This window comes from Papaver somniferum, chromosome 3 (genome assembly GCF_003573695.1).
Source record: "Papaver somniferum cultivar HN1 chromosome 3, ASM357369v1, whole genome shotgun sequence".
NCBI lineage: Eukaryota > Viridiplantae > Streptophyta > Magnoliopsida > Ranunculales > Papaveraceae > Papaver > Papaver somniferum.
Window position 1 is genome coordinate 41,162,928 of NC_039360.1, and position 15,436 is coordinate 41,178,363.

Below are 15,436 nucleotides of genomic sequence, written 5' to 3' on the forward strand. Positions count from 1 at the left end.
GAATAGTAAAGTGTAGAAGCTGTCAAGGCCTTATCAAGCATGATTCTTATACTAAGTTGTCAACTTCATAAAATTTCAGAAGAAAAAAACTTCAAATATAAACTAATCATGGCAGCACAATAAACAAAATTGCTAAACAGGGGAAATAGTCAAGTGGTAAATTTACCTCTCAAAGGGGTACATCCACCTAAATCTGACCGGACCGCAGATTAAAGCTTCATCTGCCAGATGAATCATCAGGTGGATACTAATGACAAAGAAGGATGGAGGAAAGTATTTTTCTAGAACACACATCGCCTCCACCAAACTAGCTTTAGCTTGTAAAAGATGCTCTCTGTTAATAACCTTCGCACATAAGATATTGAAAAATAAACTAATCCGGAGAAGAGCAACTCGCAGATCTTTAGGAAATGAAGTTGCAGTATGAACAAGCAGTGGAAACAAAGACTGCATCATAACATGGTAATCATGAGACTTTAAATTATTCAACTCCGGTGGATTTATACCAACGTTGTTGCGAAGATTGGAACAGAAATTTGAAGGCACCCTTAAATTCTTCAAAACTGTACAGAAAGCAACTTTTTCATCCTTTGTTAAGGCAAAAGACCCATCTTCCATTGTTGTCTTGCCCGTGTTGTCATCCTCTTTCAACCATAACCGCTTTTTAATCCCCATAGCTTCCATATCTTTACGTGCATTAAGACCATATTTTGACTTGCTATTTCCCAATACAGTATTAACAATGTGCTCAGTTATATTCTTCTCGGTATGCATCACATCTATACAGTGACGAACTGTGTTCGCTCCCCAATACGGCAAATCATAAAGAATAGACCTTCGAGAAAATAAAGAGTGATCGGAAATTTCTTCATCAGCATACCCTTCAGTCCCTCTTTTACGTTTCTTTGATGGTGGTTTTCCTTTACCCTGTTTTCTTTTCAAATTAGCTACCATCTCTTGAACTTGCAATCATGTTAGTGTCCATGGAGCTTTACCATGCTCAACTCCTCCACTGAAGTTTGTTTTATCATCTCTAAACTTGTGTTTCGTTGGCAGCCATCTTCGATGTACCATATAACACAACTTCTTACTATATGGCAGCCACTCAGCATCTGTTTCTTCTCCACAACTTGGACAAGAAAAATACCCATGAGTTACACATCTAGAAAGAGTCCCTAATGCTGGAAAATCATGAATTGCCCATAACAACCTAGCTCTCATCAGAAATTCAGAACCGGTGAAGCTATCGAAAGTCATAACACCATCATTCCATAACTCTTTCAACTCTTCAATCAATGGTTGTAAGTAAACATCGATATCTTTACCTGGTGCTCTCGGGCCTGATATCAACAAACATAACATAGAAAACTCCCTCTTCATACCCATCGAAGGAGGAAGATTATACGGACAGAGAATTACCGGCCAACAGCTGTAATTGAGACCAAAGCATCCATTGGGGTTGAAGCCATCAGTTGCTATACCAAGAGTAACATTCCGTGCTTCCTTAGAAAACTCTGGAAAAAAACTATCCGCACAACGCCAAGCTGAAGAATCAACGGGATGACGCATTACATTGATATCTTTCTGTGCTCTAAAATGCCAAAGCATCGCCTATGCTATCCATGGTATACTATAAAATCTTTTCAACCTTGCAATTATTGGAAAGTGTCTCAACGTATTCTTCGCAACTTGAGTAAGTTTTCTCTCATCATTGAAAACTCTTACATACCGCGGTTCTTGACATACAGGGCACTTCAGCAATGAACTCTTATTCTTCCAATAGAGTATACAATCGTTCACGCAAGCATCGTAAGTTACATAATCCATCCCCAACTCTTGAATTATCTTCTTGACATCTGGAAACTTACTTGGCAGGGTGTTTTCTTCGGGAAGCAACTCTTTTATCAATTCTAACATTGCAGTCATACCATTATCTGAAATCGCATACTGAGTCTTTATGTTGTTCACCATTATCGCTACATACAACGCCGACTTTCCTTTAGGACACGAAGGATACAATGGTACTCTTGCTCGCTCGGCCGCTGATAACTTTTTCTTACAACACCCCTTGGTCCCAACATTCTCATCCACATCCACATTTGTTGTAACATTCTCATCCACATCCACACCTGCTGTAACATTCTCATCCACATCAACTCCTCCTGTGACATTCACATCCATATCGATAGCAGATGTAACATTCCCATCCACATCCACACCTACTGTAACATTCCCATCCATAACTGCTGTAGTGTTATCCCTATGTCTTGACCGTGCTGCTACTGAGCTTTCACCATGATGACGCCATGTTGTATACGTCAAACAAATACCATATTTGAGCAAATGCAATGATATCTCACTAAGTGAAACTAAACCTTTACCATTCATACAATTTCGACAAGGACATGAAAATAAAACCCTCCCACCACCATTATTCTTGGCAAACTGTATAAATGACCTCACACCTTGTATGTATTCACCAGACTTACGGTCACACTTCATCCATTTCTTGTTCTCATCAGATGACATATTACCCTTCAAAATAGACTTTATAGGATCAAACCAAGTACTTAGTCCTAGTGGTGGGTTTGCCGAAGCCCTCATGAAAACAACAGAAACATCCTCTCAACGAGGAGAGGATGGTCTACAAGTAGTTCATAGAAAACATATTACAAAGAAAACAGAGTTCATACATATGGTCTACAAGTAGTTCATAGAAAACAGATTACAAAGAAAACAGGTTGTCGAAGCTCTGGCCAAATAACTTCACATGCTAGATTACATAAAACACCATAATCTTAACATGCTATAAAGAAAAAATTAATTCATATTAATTGAAACCCTAAAACTGAAATTAAACAAATCAATTCATACTAATTGAAAACCTAAAAATAAAATTAAAAAAAAATCAATTCATACTAATTGAAATTAAACAAATCAATTCTTATACCTTCAACTTCAGCTCTTTGGAGTTTTTCAAAGTTCTTCAGTCTTTCAAACCCTAACATGAAATCAGAATATCAGTTAGTATATATCCTTCAAATCCTAAAACTTGATTTAACAGATGATAAAACAAATACCTTCAAAGTTCTTCAGCTCTTCCACAGATAAAACCCTGAAATAAGAGAAAGAAATCGTATCAAATTTATATCAGATAAAAATAAACCTAAAACGAAATCAGAAATAGAAATCATAATAGATTTATCAGATGGAAAAACCCTAAAATTAAAAACCCCAATGAAAAAAACAGACGATGATTGAATGAATAAAAAAAAACAACAACTTACGATTGAAATAACAGATCGAGAAATTTGAATACTAACTGATTTTCTGATATCTTCTGATCGAGAAATTTGAATACTAACAGATCGAGAAATTTGAAAAAAAAAACAACAACTTTCTGGTATCTTCTGATGAGAAACGAAGAGAGAAAGAGAGTGAAAAAAATGAAATGAGTGTACTCGATGAAACCCTCATCTCTTCACGAGCTTATCTCTTCAGGGGAGGAATAATACTCTAGCTTAGTGAAATTGGGTGGAAAAAGGGGGCACACGGCTGAATGGCACACGCGCAATAATATCTGTTACCGGCTCTAGTGTCCCCAAGCGTGTGACTGACACACGTAAAAGATTAGCATGTTACTATTCGTAACAGTTTCCCCCTGTTACGAATCTGGAAAAAATTTCGTAACGGCTCCTCCCTGTTACGTCTAGGTTGTAACGGCTATTTGTAACATAAAAGTTTGTAACGGCCCAGCAGCCGTTACAAAATTTAGTTGCAATTCGGGGAAAATGGTGTAGTGCTGGAATGTTTGTATGAGCAAGATGATTTCAGGGTTACAACTGTTTTGAAGGCTGTGAAACAAGATATGGGAAGACTTTATGATGAGTACACCAGCATGTATTCAAATGCCAATGCAGAGGAAGGTGAAATCATTACTTACTATTGATCATCATTAGTTCATTACTTAATATTGCTTATCTGCTTTTTATCATTACTTACTATTGATTTTTCTGATGTCTTAGGTATTGGGTCAACAGCTGCTGCTGGTGTTGATGACATGGTTGTTTCTGTGCAAGAAGAGAACATTGAGGATATGCTTGAATCAAGGAAGAAAAGGCGAAGAATGGATGTTCATAGTACTAATACAAAGTCAGAACTTGAAAGGTATTTGCTTGATGACTGTGAAGCGTCTACCAGGGAGTTTGATATTATGGCATGGTGGCAGGCTAATAGTACCAAGTACAAGGTGCTATCACTTATGGCGAAGGATATTTTGGCAATACCAGTGTCTTCTGTTGCATCAGAATCTGCATTCAGTACCGGAAAGTGCATTCTTACCCCATGGAGAAGCTCGCTATCTGCCAGGACAGTTGAAGCACTTCTCTGTACGCAAATCTGGTTGCAGAAACCTATCTCTCTTGATTTTCTGTGTGACTATGTACCAGATGACAATTCCAACATTGAAGATGGTAATAGAATCTCTTCTCTTTTGACTTGAAATTTGAATGAATGTTATCTTCTTTTATCTGTTAGATGCAGACTTCATTGAATATATTTGAATATTTCTTCTTTGCATTCTTGTTGCAGACATTTTGGGAAAGGATGAAGATTAAGGGGATGATTGGCTTGAGAGATGGATGGACTGCAATCTTTTACTGGTCTGCTACTTGAGAAATGAAGATCAAATGGATGGCTCTTTTTCTTTTACTGGCAACTCTTTATGCTACTTTCTTTTTAACTTTGGTTTCATCAGACTTTTTGGTTAATCTTTAGACTTAATCTTTGGTCAACTTGTTTGTGAACTTCAACTCTGTTTTTAATCTGTAGACTATGGTTATCTTGTCAAGACTTAAGTATGGAATGTAGCATCAGTTTATTAGAATTTCAGAAATTCATAATGTATTTATGTACAGGTGCAGGGTATAGGTGAAAACCGAACCGAACCGAACCGTAACTGAATAGTAACGGTGCGGTTAAAAACCGAACCGAATACTAAACAGTTCGGCTGCGGTTTTAATTGTGATAACCGCACCGAACACAGTTAGGTGAACGGTTTTAGCTATAACCGCACCGAACCGAACCGTGTGTAGGCCTAATGGCTATGCCACTGACGTGAGCAGAACGTTTGTTATTCCAGATAAGCTCATTCTGCGACCAGAAGCTGAACTGCTGAAGTAATTTCTGCTTTGTCATAAATGAAAAACAAAGTTGTTTTGTTTTTACAAGTCATTACGAGCGTTTAGATGTCAGAAACAAAAGTATTTTCACATTAGTCAATCTCAAGAATTAGAAGCAAAATAGTTTTCCTTAAAAAAAATAAGTTAACGTTTTGGCTTCTTTGTTCGAATTTTGACCCACCCTAAATAGGGCTGCACATGGGACGGGACGGTACGGGTTTTTTCCTAGCTCAGTACCTATACCTCCTTATGGTCGGTACCTGTACCTTGTACTTGTACTTGTACCTGTGAAGTACGGGAAGGGACCTGTATCCGTTTAACTCGGTACGAGACGGGACGGGATCGGTTCTTTACTTGTAGCAATTGTAAAAAAAAGAATGCAGGGTAGATCATCCCATTATATTCAGTTGTTACCATGTGCCACATATCTAATACCGTCACATTATTATGAAGCTCAAAATTTGCTTAATCTCGCAGTTGTTTAACTCTTTGTCGTATACAGAGATTCAGATGTGGCCAAGTCCTTAAAATGTTTTCCTATCATCCACCTAGATAGCATAATTAAGCATCACTACATGAACTAGGAAGTACGTACACCATTTTTAGCTGAGCAGAAACATCTAAGTTCTGCCAACAAAGTGTATTCTAACTTAATTATATTCAATTCTGTACATGGCAAAGCCTCCATGGTTAAAAATTAATCTTAATATTTCTATTGTAGTTACTGTGTAGTAAAGACGTCACTGGGTGATCAATTATCTTCCATCCATTAAGTGCATACGCATGCAGATTTTTCGTAGTTGCAGGCTTGCAGCAGTATGCGCCTACGCGGTGATACTCTTCAAATTGTGGTTCTCTCTCTCTCCATATTCAAGAGATCGGTATTACGGGATGGGAAGGGACGGGAATAGCCTAGAACCGTTACTTGTACCTATTCTAGACACGGTACCAGTTTTTGGTACTTGTACCTGTCCCATCTGACTACGGTACCGGTACGGTTCCTGCGGTTCAGGTACGGTTCCACGGGACGTGACGGTTCATGTGCAGCCCTAACCCTAACCTCCAATTTTTTTTCTTCCGAAAGTCGAAAAACTATTTTTTAAAGAAGTACCCTCTTAATCCTCAAACTAACTTTCTACTGTTCGACTAAATTCATTCTGCAACTAGAAGCTGAAGTGATTTCGCTTTTTCAAAAATGAAAAACAAAGTTGTTGTGGTTCACATAAAATTATTTTTTTCTTCTAGATTCATTATGGGAATTTGGTTGCCAAAAGCAGAAGCACTTCTACATTAGTCGATCACATAAATTAGAAGCAAAATAAATTTTACTTTTTATTGGCTTCTCGAGATCAATTTCAAATTTTGTTCCACTTATTTTTTTCTTCTAAAAGTTGAGAAGTTCCTTCCTAAAGATGTATCCTCTATATTTCCAAACTAACTTTCTATCTTTCGACTAAATTAAATCGAAATCCAAAATCCAACTGAATCGCCCTTCTCATTTTAATTTGATTTTTAACTTTTCGACTAAACTAAGTTGAGAAACTACTTTTATACATTTTATTTTTACTCCATTTTACCTTTGATCATGGCTATGCCATTGAGCGTAACGTTTGTTATTCCAGATAAGCTCATTCTGCAACCAGAAGCTGAACTGCTGAAGTGATTTCTGCTTTGTCATAAATGAAAAACAAAGTTGTTTTGCTTCAAATAAAATTACTTTTTTTTGCTTCTACAAGTCATTACGAGCGTTTGGATGTCAGAAACAAAAATATTTCCACATTAGTCAATCTCAAGAGTCAGAACCAAAATAATTTTCCTTAAAAATTTATTTTAACGTTTTGGCTTATTTGTTCGAATTTTGATCCACCCTAACCTCCAATTTTTTTTCTTCCGAAAGTCGAAAAACTACTTTTCAAAGAAGTACCCTCTTAATCCTCAAACTAACTTTCTACTTTTCGACTAAATTCATTCTGCAACTAGAAGCTGAAGTGATTTCGCTTTTTCAAAAATGAAAAACAAAGTTGTTGTGGTTCACATAAAATTATTATTTGCTTTTAGATTCTTTATGGGCGTTTGGTTGCCAAAAGCAGAAGCACTTCTACATTAATCGATCACATAAGTTAGAAGCAAAACAATTTTACTTTATAAAAAAAATTAACTTTTTGGCTTCCCGAGATCATTTTCAAAGTTGAGAAGTTCCTTCCTAAAAATGTACCCTCTTAATTTCCAAACTAATTTTATATCTTTCGACTAAATTAAATCGAAATCCAAAATCCAACCACCCTTCTTATTTTAATTTGATTTTTAACTTTTCGACTAAACTAAGTTGAGAAACTACTTCTCTCTTCTGGCATCCAAACACCCTCTTATTTCCCACTCAGATGAGAAAGCATATAGGACTACACTAAATTGAACAAATGAAAGCAACAAAAGAAACATGCCGTATATAGACGGCTACAAATCAAAACCTTAGCAGCTAAGAAAACCAAAACAAAACTTAAACTAGTAATGCTAATTGATTGCCGGCATCCCCTAATTTGCTAGCTACAAAAAAAAAAAAAAAAAACTAACTTTCTCTCCCAAATCTCCCTTCCCTCCAACTAATTTCTTAACTTTTTTTTAGGAGTCTCTTTAAAACCCTTTCATTTTGAAGACTGAGTCGTACATACATACTCATCATCTTCCTCTTCTTCTTCACTCTTATTTCTCTCTAACTTCCTTCCTCATCCCCAGCTATTTTGGTGGAATTCTCTTTTTTTCCTCTAATGGCAAAACTTTCACAGCAAATCAAGAACAACAATTCTACTACTAGTAACAACACTAGTACTGCTGTTACTGTTACTACTACTGCAGCAACAAAAGTGAAAAGAAAAAGAAAAAGTGTTCCAAGAGATTCTCCTCCTCAAAGAAGTTCCATCTATCGTGGTGTTACTAGGTACAGTATGTCTCTATTGCATTACATTTTATTAAAACTGAAATTGTTGTTAACTTTTTTTTTTTTATGTACATATGTGTTTGATGGTATCATCATATTTTGGTGTAGGCATAGATGGACTGGTAGATATGAAGCACATCTCTGGGACAAGAATTCTTGGAATGAATCTCAGAATAAGAAAGGAAGACAAGGTATTGCATTCATCATCATCAATTTTTTCTCTTCCAATAGTTGATTTTTGATTTAAGATGAGTAATAATCCTTTTTTTTTCCGTTTTTGTTATCTGTGGGGGTCTTCTTATTAATTTGATGGTGGTGGTGGTGGTTGAATCCAACTAATTGAATCACACAAATAGTCTATCTTGGTGAGTGCTTGCTATTGCTATCAGTCAGTCCTATTATTACTAGCTATAGTGATGATAGTCCCAACTATTTAATGGTGGCTTTCTTTTTTTCCACTCATATTGGTTCAACTCATTAATTCTAAACAAGACCCTAGTGGAAATTCAATCTAATTTTTGGTTTAATTTTTTCATTTAGGTGCTTATGATGGTGAAGAGGCAGCTGCACATGCATATGACTTAGCTGCATTGAAGTATTGGGGAAGAGAAACCATCCTTAATTTCCCTGTAAGTAATCAATTTCTCAACCCACCATTTCTCCTAATCTAGTTGTTCTATTTTTAAGTACATGGTTATGAGAAATGGAATTTAAACCATGAAATTTTTTAACCATTTGTTGTCTGTATAGCTGGCAACATATGAAGAAGAGATAAAAGAAATGGAGGGGCAATCCAAAGAAGAATATATTGGATCCTTAAGAAGGTAATGTTTATACAACAAGTTTTTGGTACTTAGTACACAAGTCCACAACAATAAAGAAGAGGACACTCAATACTGTATGTTTTTTCTTTTTTTTGATACATTATGTCCTTGAAGAATTTATTTCTGTGTACTTAGTAACTTGGAAAGTTATGGTCAAGAAGTTCACAAAATACATTGGGGACTGGCTAGCCAGATGGTGTTGGAGATGTTGACATTTTCGTCGTGAATTTTTATCATGTCTGAGTACATTTAAGCTGTGTTTCATATCATGAAATGAATTCTGTAAAATAAAAGAGCCAAAGAAATATATTCTTTGGAAGGGACATGGGAAAAATTTACTGTTCGAATCAAGCTAAAAACATACCTTTACTTTGGACAATTTTTCTTTCTTGTCCAGTATATCATATCGAAACCGAAACTGAATCATACTGGTGAACATTTGCAGGAGAAGCAGTGGATTTTCTAGAGGAGTCTCCAAGTACAGAGGTGTTGCAAGGTAATTTTTCATCAGGGTCTTTTTTCTCTCTGGGTAATTGATGTCAGGTTGGGTACATTTTTGAGCAACAATTTGGTTGTGTTTGTACCCACGTTTTCTTTTACTTCTTTGCCAAACTTGAGTTTTTGATGCATACTGAATGTGAAAAATGATGCATTATTCATTCTCAGGCCTAGTACTAGTGCACATTGTGACCTTCACAGAATCAAAGTGTACTAATTTTCTTACTATCAACTAATAATCATTAGTAAAAAGTTAGGGATATCAATGATTTCTCAATCTAATGGAGGAGACTTGTACATTTTGCAGGCATCATCATAATGGGAGATGGGAAGCTCGAATTGGGAGAGTATTTGGCAACAAATACCTTTACCTTGGAACATATGGTAATTTTTTTTTTAACTTTTGCTTTATATTTTTGAGTCAAAATCATTTTGGTAAAATCAGTTGGGTAAATATCATGGTTTGACCTATACAAGTGCCTTATTTTACTGCACAATTTTACACCAAAACAAAATCGGTTTTTGAGGAACATAATTTCAAATTCAAAATAAATTCTCATATCTTTTGCTGTTTAATTTCTCCATAATTTGCTATCTATCAATCTAGTCACATGCTAAAGTCAAAACAATGAACCTAATCACCTAATACTAGGAATATCCTATCTAAATCTAGGCACGGCTAGAGAAGAAAACAGCATACAACATGACTCATTTTTCTTTCATATTTAATAAAATCACATGCCAAAAACCGGTATTACTAATTTGAGGTGTTTTTAGAGGTCCCATACTTTAGTCTACCATGGCATCGGAATATTCGATCAGAGAAGGGATCTCCATTATTCCACTTTACCAAAACTTTGATTTTGATGTGTTCATAATCTCATCTCTTTTCTTCGCAATCTCGTGTATGCAGGAAGTATTTAAGTGGCAAGATTATGGGTTGAAGTTGTACTTAACTAGGACTTTGTGATTTAATTAAGAGAGTTGCACAAGTAACCAGATGTGTTTGTCAGTGATCATTCAATTATTTTAAAAGAAAGTTAGTTGGGAATTTGATCACCAACTCCCAACGGCATTTTAAAGGTTTCAGGAAAAAAAAAAAACTTTTTATACAATATTCCAAATTCCTTTCAATAATTCAATAGTATTTTCATATTATTCATTAATCATTACTATTTTACTATTTCCTCAATCACCCTCCAACTTTTCTTTTCCTTTTGCTTTTTTTTGCAGCAACCCAAGAGGAAGCAGCTACTGCATATGACATGGCAGCAATAGAATACCGTGGACTAAATGCTGTTACAAACTTTGATCTTAGCCGCTACATCAAATGGTTAAGACCCAACAACAACAATTCTTCAGACACTAACACAGATACTAAACCAGTAGTAGTTCATCCTAGTACTCAAGATGAGTTGATGAACTCATCCACCCAACAACACAGCCCAAGTGAAGTTGCTGCAGTTTATCAGCCTCGGCAGAATGGTGCAAGTTCAGCTAAGTCATCATCGGCACTGGGACTATTACTTCAGTCGTCGAAGTTTAAGGAAATGCTTGAGAGGACTTCATCGGAGGAGTCGACAGAAGAATGTCCATTGACTCCAGCGGAATCTGACCCACCCAAATGCAGTTTCCCTGATGATATCCAAACTTTCTTTGAGTGTCAAGATTCCGGCAGTTATGTTGAGGGTGAAGATAACATTTTTGGTGATCTCAATTCTTCTTCGTTTTCGCCAATATTTGATTGCGAGTTGGGTGCATAAGGGTGGTCAGTCGCCGTGCAAAGACAAATTCTTATCTTTTTCTTCTTCTTTTTTATTTATTATTTTTAGCTCATCTTTGATCAAGTCCTCTAATTAGATAAAACAAATTTAGGGAGTTATTAGTTCTCTAATCTATTTATTCGATATTTTATGTAGATATAGAAAAGACTAAAAATTCATTGCAGTTACTCAAAGGGTTTTTCTTTTTTGTGTAGTCCTATTATTTATAGGATTTTGGATGATATATAAGCCTTTGAATTCCAGTGGAATAAATATATAAACTTCTGAAATGAAATTGGTTTTCTGTTGTTTGTTACTATTATGTGATATCACAGCGGAATTGGTCTAATGCGCGGATTCTGGTGCAATGAACATTATATCTCAGTACATTATGCACTTCAGAATGTGGATGCCAAAATTTGTTAGCCCAGTTCCAGATGTTGGATTATCTTAAAGTTTGAAGCTTCAGAGACACTGCAGCTCTCATCATCAAGATATTCGGATTGTTCAAAGTTCTTTCGGGCATTTTCAAAATCAGGAATTGCATCAGCCAGGTGTGGAGGTTTCCAGTGCTTTCTCATTACCTTGAGTTTCCTTTAGATGCTTCTAGTTTGATTGCTCCAACTCTTACGACATAAAACCTTGAGCCAAATCATTAGCCAAAGAGTCTCCTTTCACTGTCTTTGCCTCTGTCATTCTAGTAGTCTATTTTAGGGGTGTAAATAATACCCGAAAATACTCAGCCTGCCTGTATCCGCCCGAGCCCGCCTGTATCCGAAGTAGCCCAAAGCCTGTTATGGCCCGTCATGGACCACCCGGCCTGGCCTGGATTAATTTATTGGGCGGTCTCGGGCTTTTGCGATTAATTATGATACCCGGCCTGGTGCCCGGCCTGAAAGCCTTCTATGTGCCATTAATCATTTAATATCCTCTTAAAAAGACTTAAAAGTTACAATTTTATAATTGTCAATTTTGTGTCAAGAAAAATAAAACATATAATTGTTTTTTTACTTATAATTAACCTTTTCAAAACATTAATGGTAATATATTTTCTTATTAGAAAGTTTATTGTACTCTAATTAATTATTTATTATAGGCTAAAATTAAAAATTTGTCAGTGTAATTTAAATATAAAATAATACTATCACTTACGATATGCGATGTTGGAAAGGAAAGGATATTGTATTTAATACCGTTCATTTGAAAATTTAAACTTAAAAAAAAATCAAAATAGTGGCCTGTCCGGCCCGATCTGGCCTGCCCGTATAAAAAGCGGGCTTTGGGCGGTCTTTGGATAGCAAATTATCTACTTGTGCCCGGCCTGTCCGGCCTGAATTTGTTTACGGGCTCACAAATATTAAGCCTGGCCTGCCCGACCCGTCTTAGTTTTTGGGTCGGGCGGCCCGGCCTGCCCGAATTTACACCCCTAGTCTATTTAACAAACCTTGAATCCTTTCTAATTTTCAGATCTGACAGACCCACAGTTCGCAAAAAGTTTAAAATTTTATTAATAGAAAATTAGAAGTTAGATAAAGAGGAGCACACTAGGTGCACAAAGGCTGAAGCAAAAGCTAGCCAAAACAACAATCCCCAAGGCAAAAAGCCTCCCAGAACAACAAAATCAAATCTAAAACATCGAAGTGCCAACGCCGCCCTACGACTATTTCTTCGTTTAGCAGAAGTTCTCTTTCGTCTGCATATATTCTCATCTTCCCAACCTAGCTGAGCAAGTTCTTCCCTATCAGACACCACAATTGTGTCTGCTTTGACTGGTGTTCCCTTTCTTAGTTTAAGAATATGTCTGTTAACCATCACCACGGAAACATAAGGATTCAGAAGACTCCATTGATGAGCCAACACATACGAAGCGTCCAATTGACTGAATTTGTCTTTCTCAAAATCTATCAGTGCTTCTGACAAGTTAGAGCCAAACTCTTCAATATTCGTCCACTGTTTCCCGTTAACTTGCCGTGTCATCTTGTAGTGACCAGCAAACAGACTATCACCAAATGAGTTCCAAATATTACGAAATGTAGGAAAGATTTTCCCAGTGGGAGACTTATAAATTGTGTTCATATAGGGATTGCTTCCTGCCTTCTTCTTCTTCTCCACTGCCCAACCTGCTGCCTTCAGTAAATAGTTGACAGCGTCACGCAGACCAGAATATAGATCCTTCAAAGATATATTCGACACAATGGTTTTAGTTGCATCTGAAGCAAAAGGAGAGGATGATACCAGTGACCGGAGTAAGCACCAAAATAAAATAAAAATAAAGAGAGGATTCTGGAGATTTATGTGCCACAGAAGCAAACACTCGGGTGCGATGCTAAGAAACAGTAGATGTTAATGTGTTACTTTTGATGGCTACACTTACTTTTAGAGGCAGCTTCAGCCTCAGCCTGAGCCCGAGCCTCAGCACGAGCACGTTCTCTTCTGTAAACTTCTTCCACCCTTATATGCAGGTACGTAGCGCTTACACCTTCACTTGAAGATTCCACCAGCATGCATGTTTTGGCTGGAAAGTCTAAGGACTGCAAGAAAAGCATAACTGGAGCCTTCTCTGGAACAGTTAAATATCCATTAATATATTCATTTCCAGGAGCAGCAAGCACGCCTTCTGACCTCTTCATTCGCGTAGCTGCAGAAGTATCTTGATCATCCCGTCCGACACAGACAGTACTATAGTTTTGGGGACAGCATCCAGATCCAGAGATAAAGGAACTGGAGGATTGAGTTGTTGACGTCACCACTGAATTATCATCAGTATTTGAATTAATAAGTGATGCTTTGGTAGGTCTAAATCCCTCAGCTTGTCTACACCTCTTGGAAGCACCTCCTGCAACGTTTCTTCCATAGAAAACATCCATGAAAATCTGGTGCGCTTCATTTGATCCTTCAAAGTCATTCTCAGACAATACATCAGCTTCTTCGCATCTCAACCATCTCAACATAGTGATAAGAAGATCTAAGATCGCTTGAAATGCCAAAGAAACTCGGAGAGTTCACAGTCTCTAATATTGCCGCAAAATGTTCCAAATCGCATATAAAGATAATTTAGGGTTAGTAGTAATCTTGACTAGAAGAACTGAAATTATCTTTATGCCCTTGTCTTTTCATCGCCTTATTAATGCCCTAAAAGTTTTCCTCACAGAAAAATGAATATCCTGGCCCTCGCATTTGGTAGTCAGTCGTGTATATGACTTGGCCGCTCGGCCGATCTCTAACCGTGCGGGTAATTTTTACCCACGCAGTGCTTCTACCCATGGTGCAACTCTTTGTCTGTCTATCCACTTGGCAGGCCTAATTGATTATTTTATCCATCACAGTTGGATTTTTTTTTTCCAATGCGGAATTCACCGTAAGATTTTTGAAACTTTGCGGCACTTGGAAATTAAGATGAGAGGATTATAGAATGGAAATTTGTCGAATAATCTAAATTATGGGTTCATAAGAAAAGTGTAGATAATGTAAAAAAAATGTTGGTCAAAATGATCTCTATCCATCCCAAAAGGAAACCGACAAATGAATTAACCAACCCTCCTTGTTTGTATGACCACTGTGCTTCTCTATTTGGCTCCATGCAAAATTTGATGTATTTATTTACCCGACTAGCTAGGTATTTGGTAAATGAAAAGGAAGAAGCTTTATTGAATAATGAAGGCTGCAGGGTTGTGTCCGACTTGCAAAGGATAGAGTGAAGGAAGAACTTCACCAAATTATGATCCAAGTCATTTAGTTACTCTGATTTTTCTCACCCCTTCTGTCCTCAGATTCAAATGTAACAAGGAACAATTTTAGTAGATGTAATAACCATACAAAAACACAAATAATAATAAAAACTTGGGAACTAGTCTTAAATTACGACAAATCATTAACTAATACGAAAACATGTATTGCAGGTACTCTCTAGAGAGAGCTATCTCAGTTTCATAATCCACAAATACAAAAAAGGGGATTTTGCATTTCCCCCACGAGAAAAATATCTATTTTGCATTACCTCTTTTTAAATTGCTAATCGGTGAAACCCTATCTCCGTCGTAACTTTCGTAACTACCCAGTTAAGAGACCACGTGTAAAATACGTGTGTGCCATAAAAATTACTCCCTCCGTTTCTGAAAAATAGGCAGGTTTCCTTTTTTGGGTATGTCAAAAAAATAGGTTTGTTTCGATATGTGAAAAGTCAATTGTTATGATTTTACTACTATCCTCATTGAGGGACCACTTCTCTCTCTCCTT

General features: G+C 36.7%; 2 protein-coding genes across 2 annotated transcripts; one reads left to right on the forward strand and one right to left on the reverse strand.

Moving 5' to 3' along the window:
- Positions 1–969: 969 nt before the first annotated feature.
- LOC113359345 lies at positions 970–2,529 on the reverse strand. The gene is made up of 2 exons (XM_026602996.1): positions 1,730–2,529; positions 970–1,591 (listed from the first exon to the last, which is right to left on the reverse strand). Exons 1-2 carry the CDS (start codon positions 2,527–2,529, stop codon positions 970–972), a joined length of 1,422 nt encoding a protein of 473 aa, XP_026458781.1.
- Positions 2,530–7,729: 5,200 nt separating this feature from the next.
- Positions 7,730–11,458, forward strand: LOC113361180 (AP2-like ethylene-responsive transcription factor At1g79700). The gene is made up of 8 exons (XM_026604512.1): positions 7,730–8,115; positions 8,224–8,306; positions 8,472–8,480; positions 8,656–8,744; positions 8,866–8,939; positions 9,385–9,435; positions 9,745–9,821; positions 10,671–11,458. The coding sequence occupies exons 1-8, from the start codon at positions 7,946–7,948 to the stop codon at positions 11,198–11,200; spliced, it is 1,083 nt and encodes a 360-aa protein (XP_026460297.1). The 5' UTR covers positions 7,730–7,945; the 3' UTR covers positions 11,201–11,458.
- Positions 11,459–15,436: the final 3,978 nt, after the last annotated feature.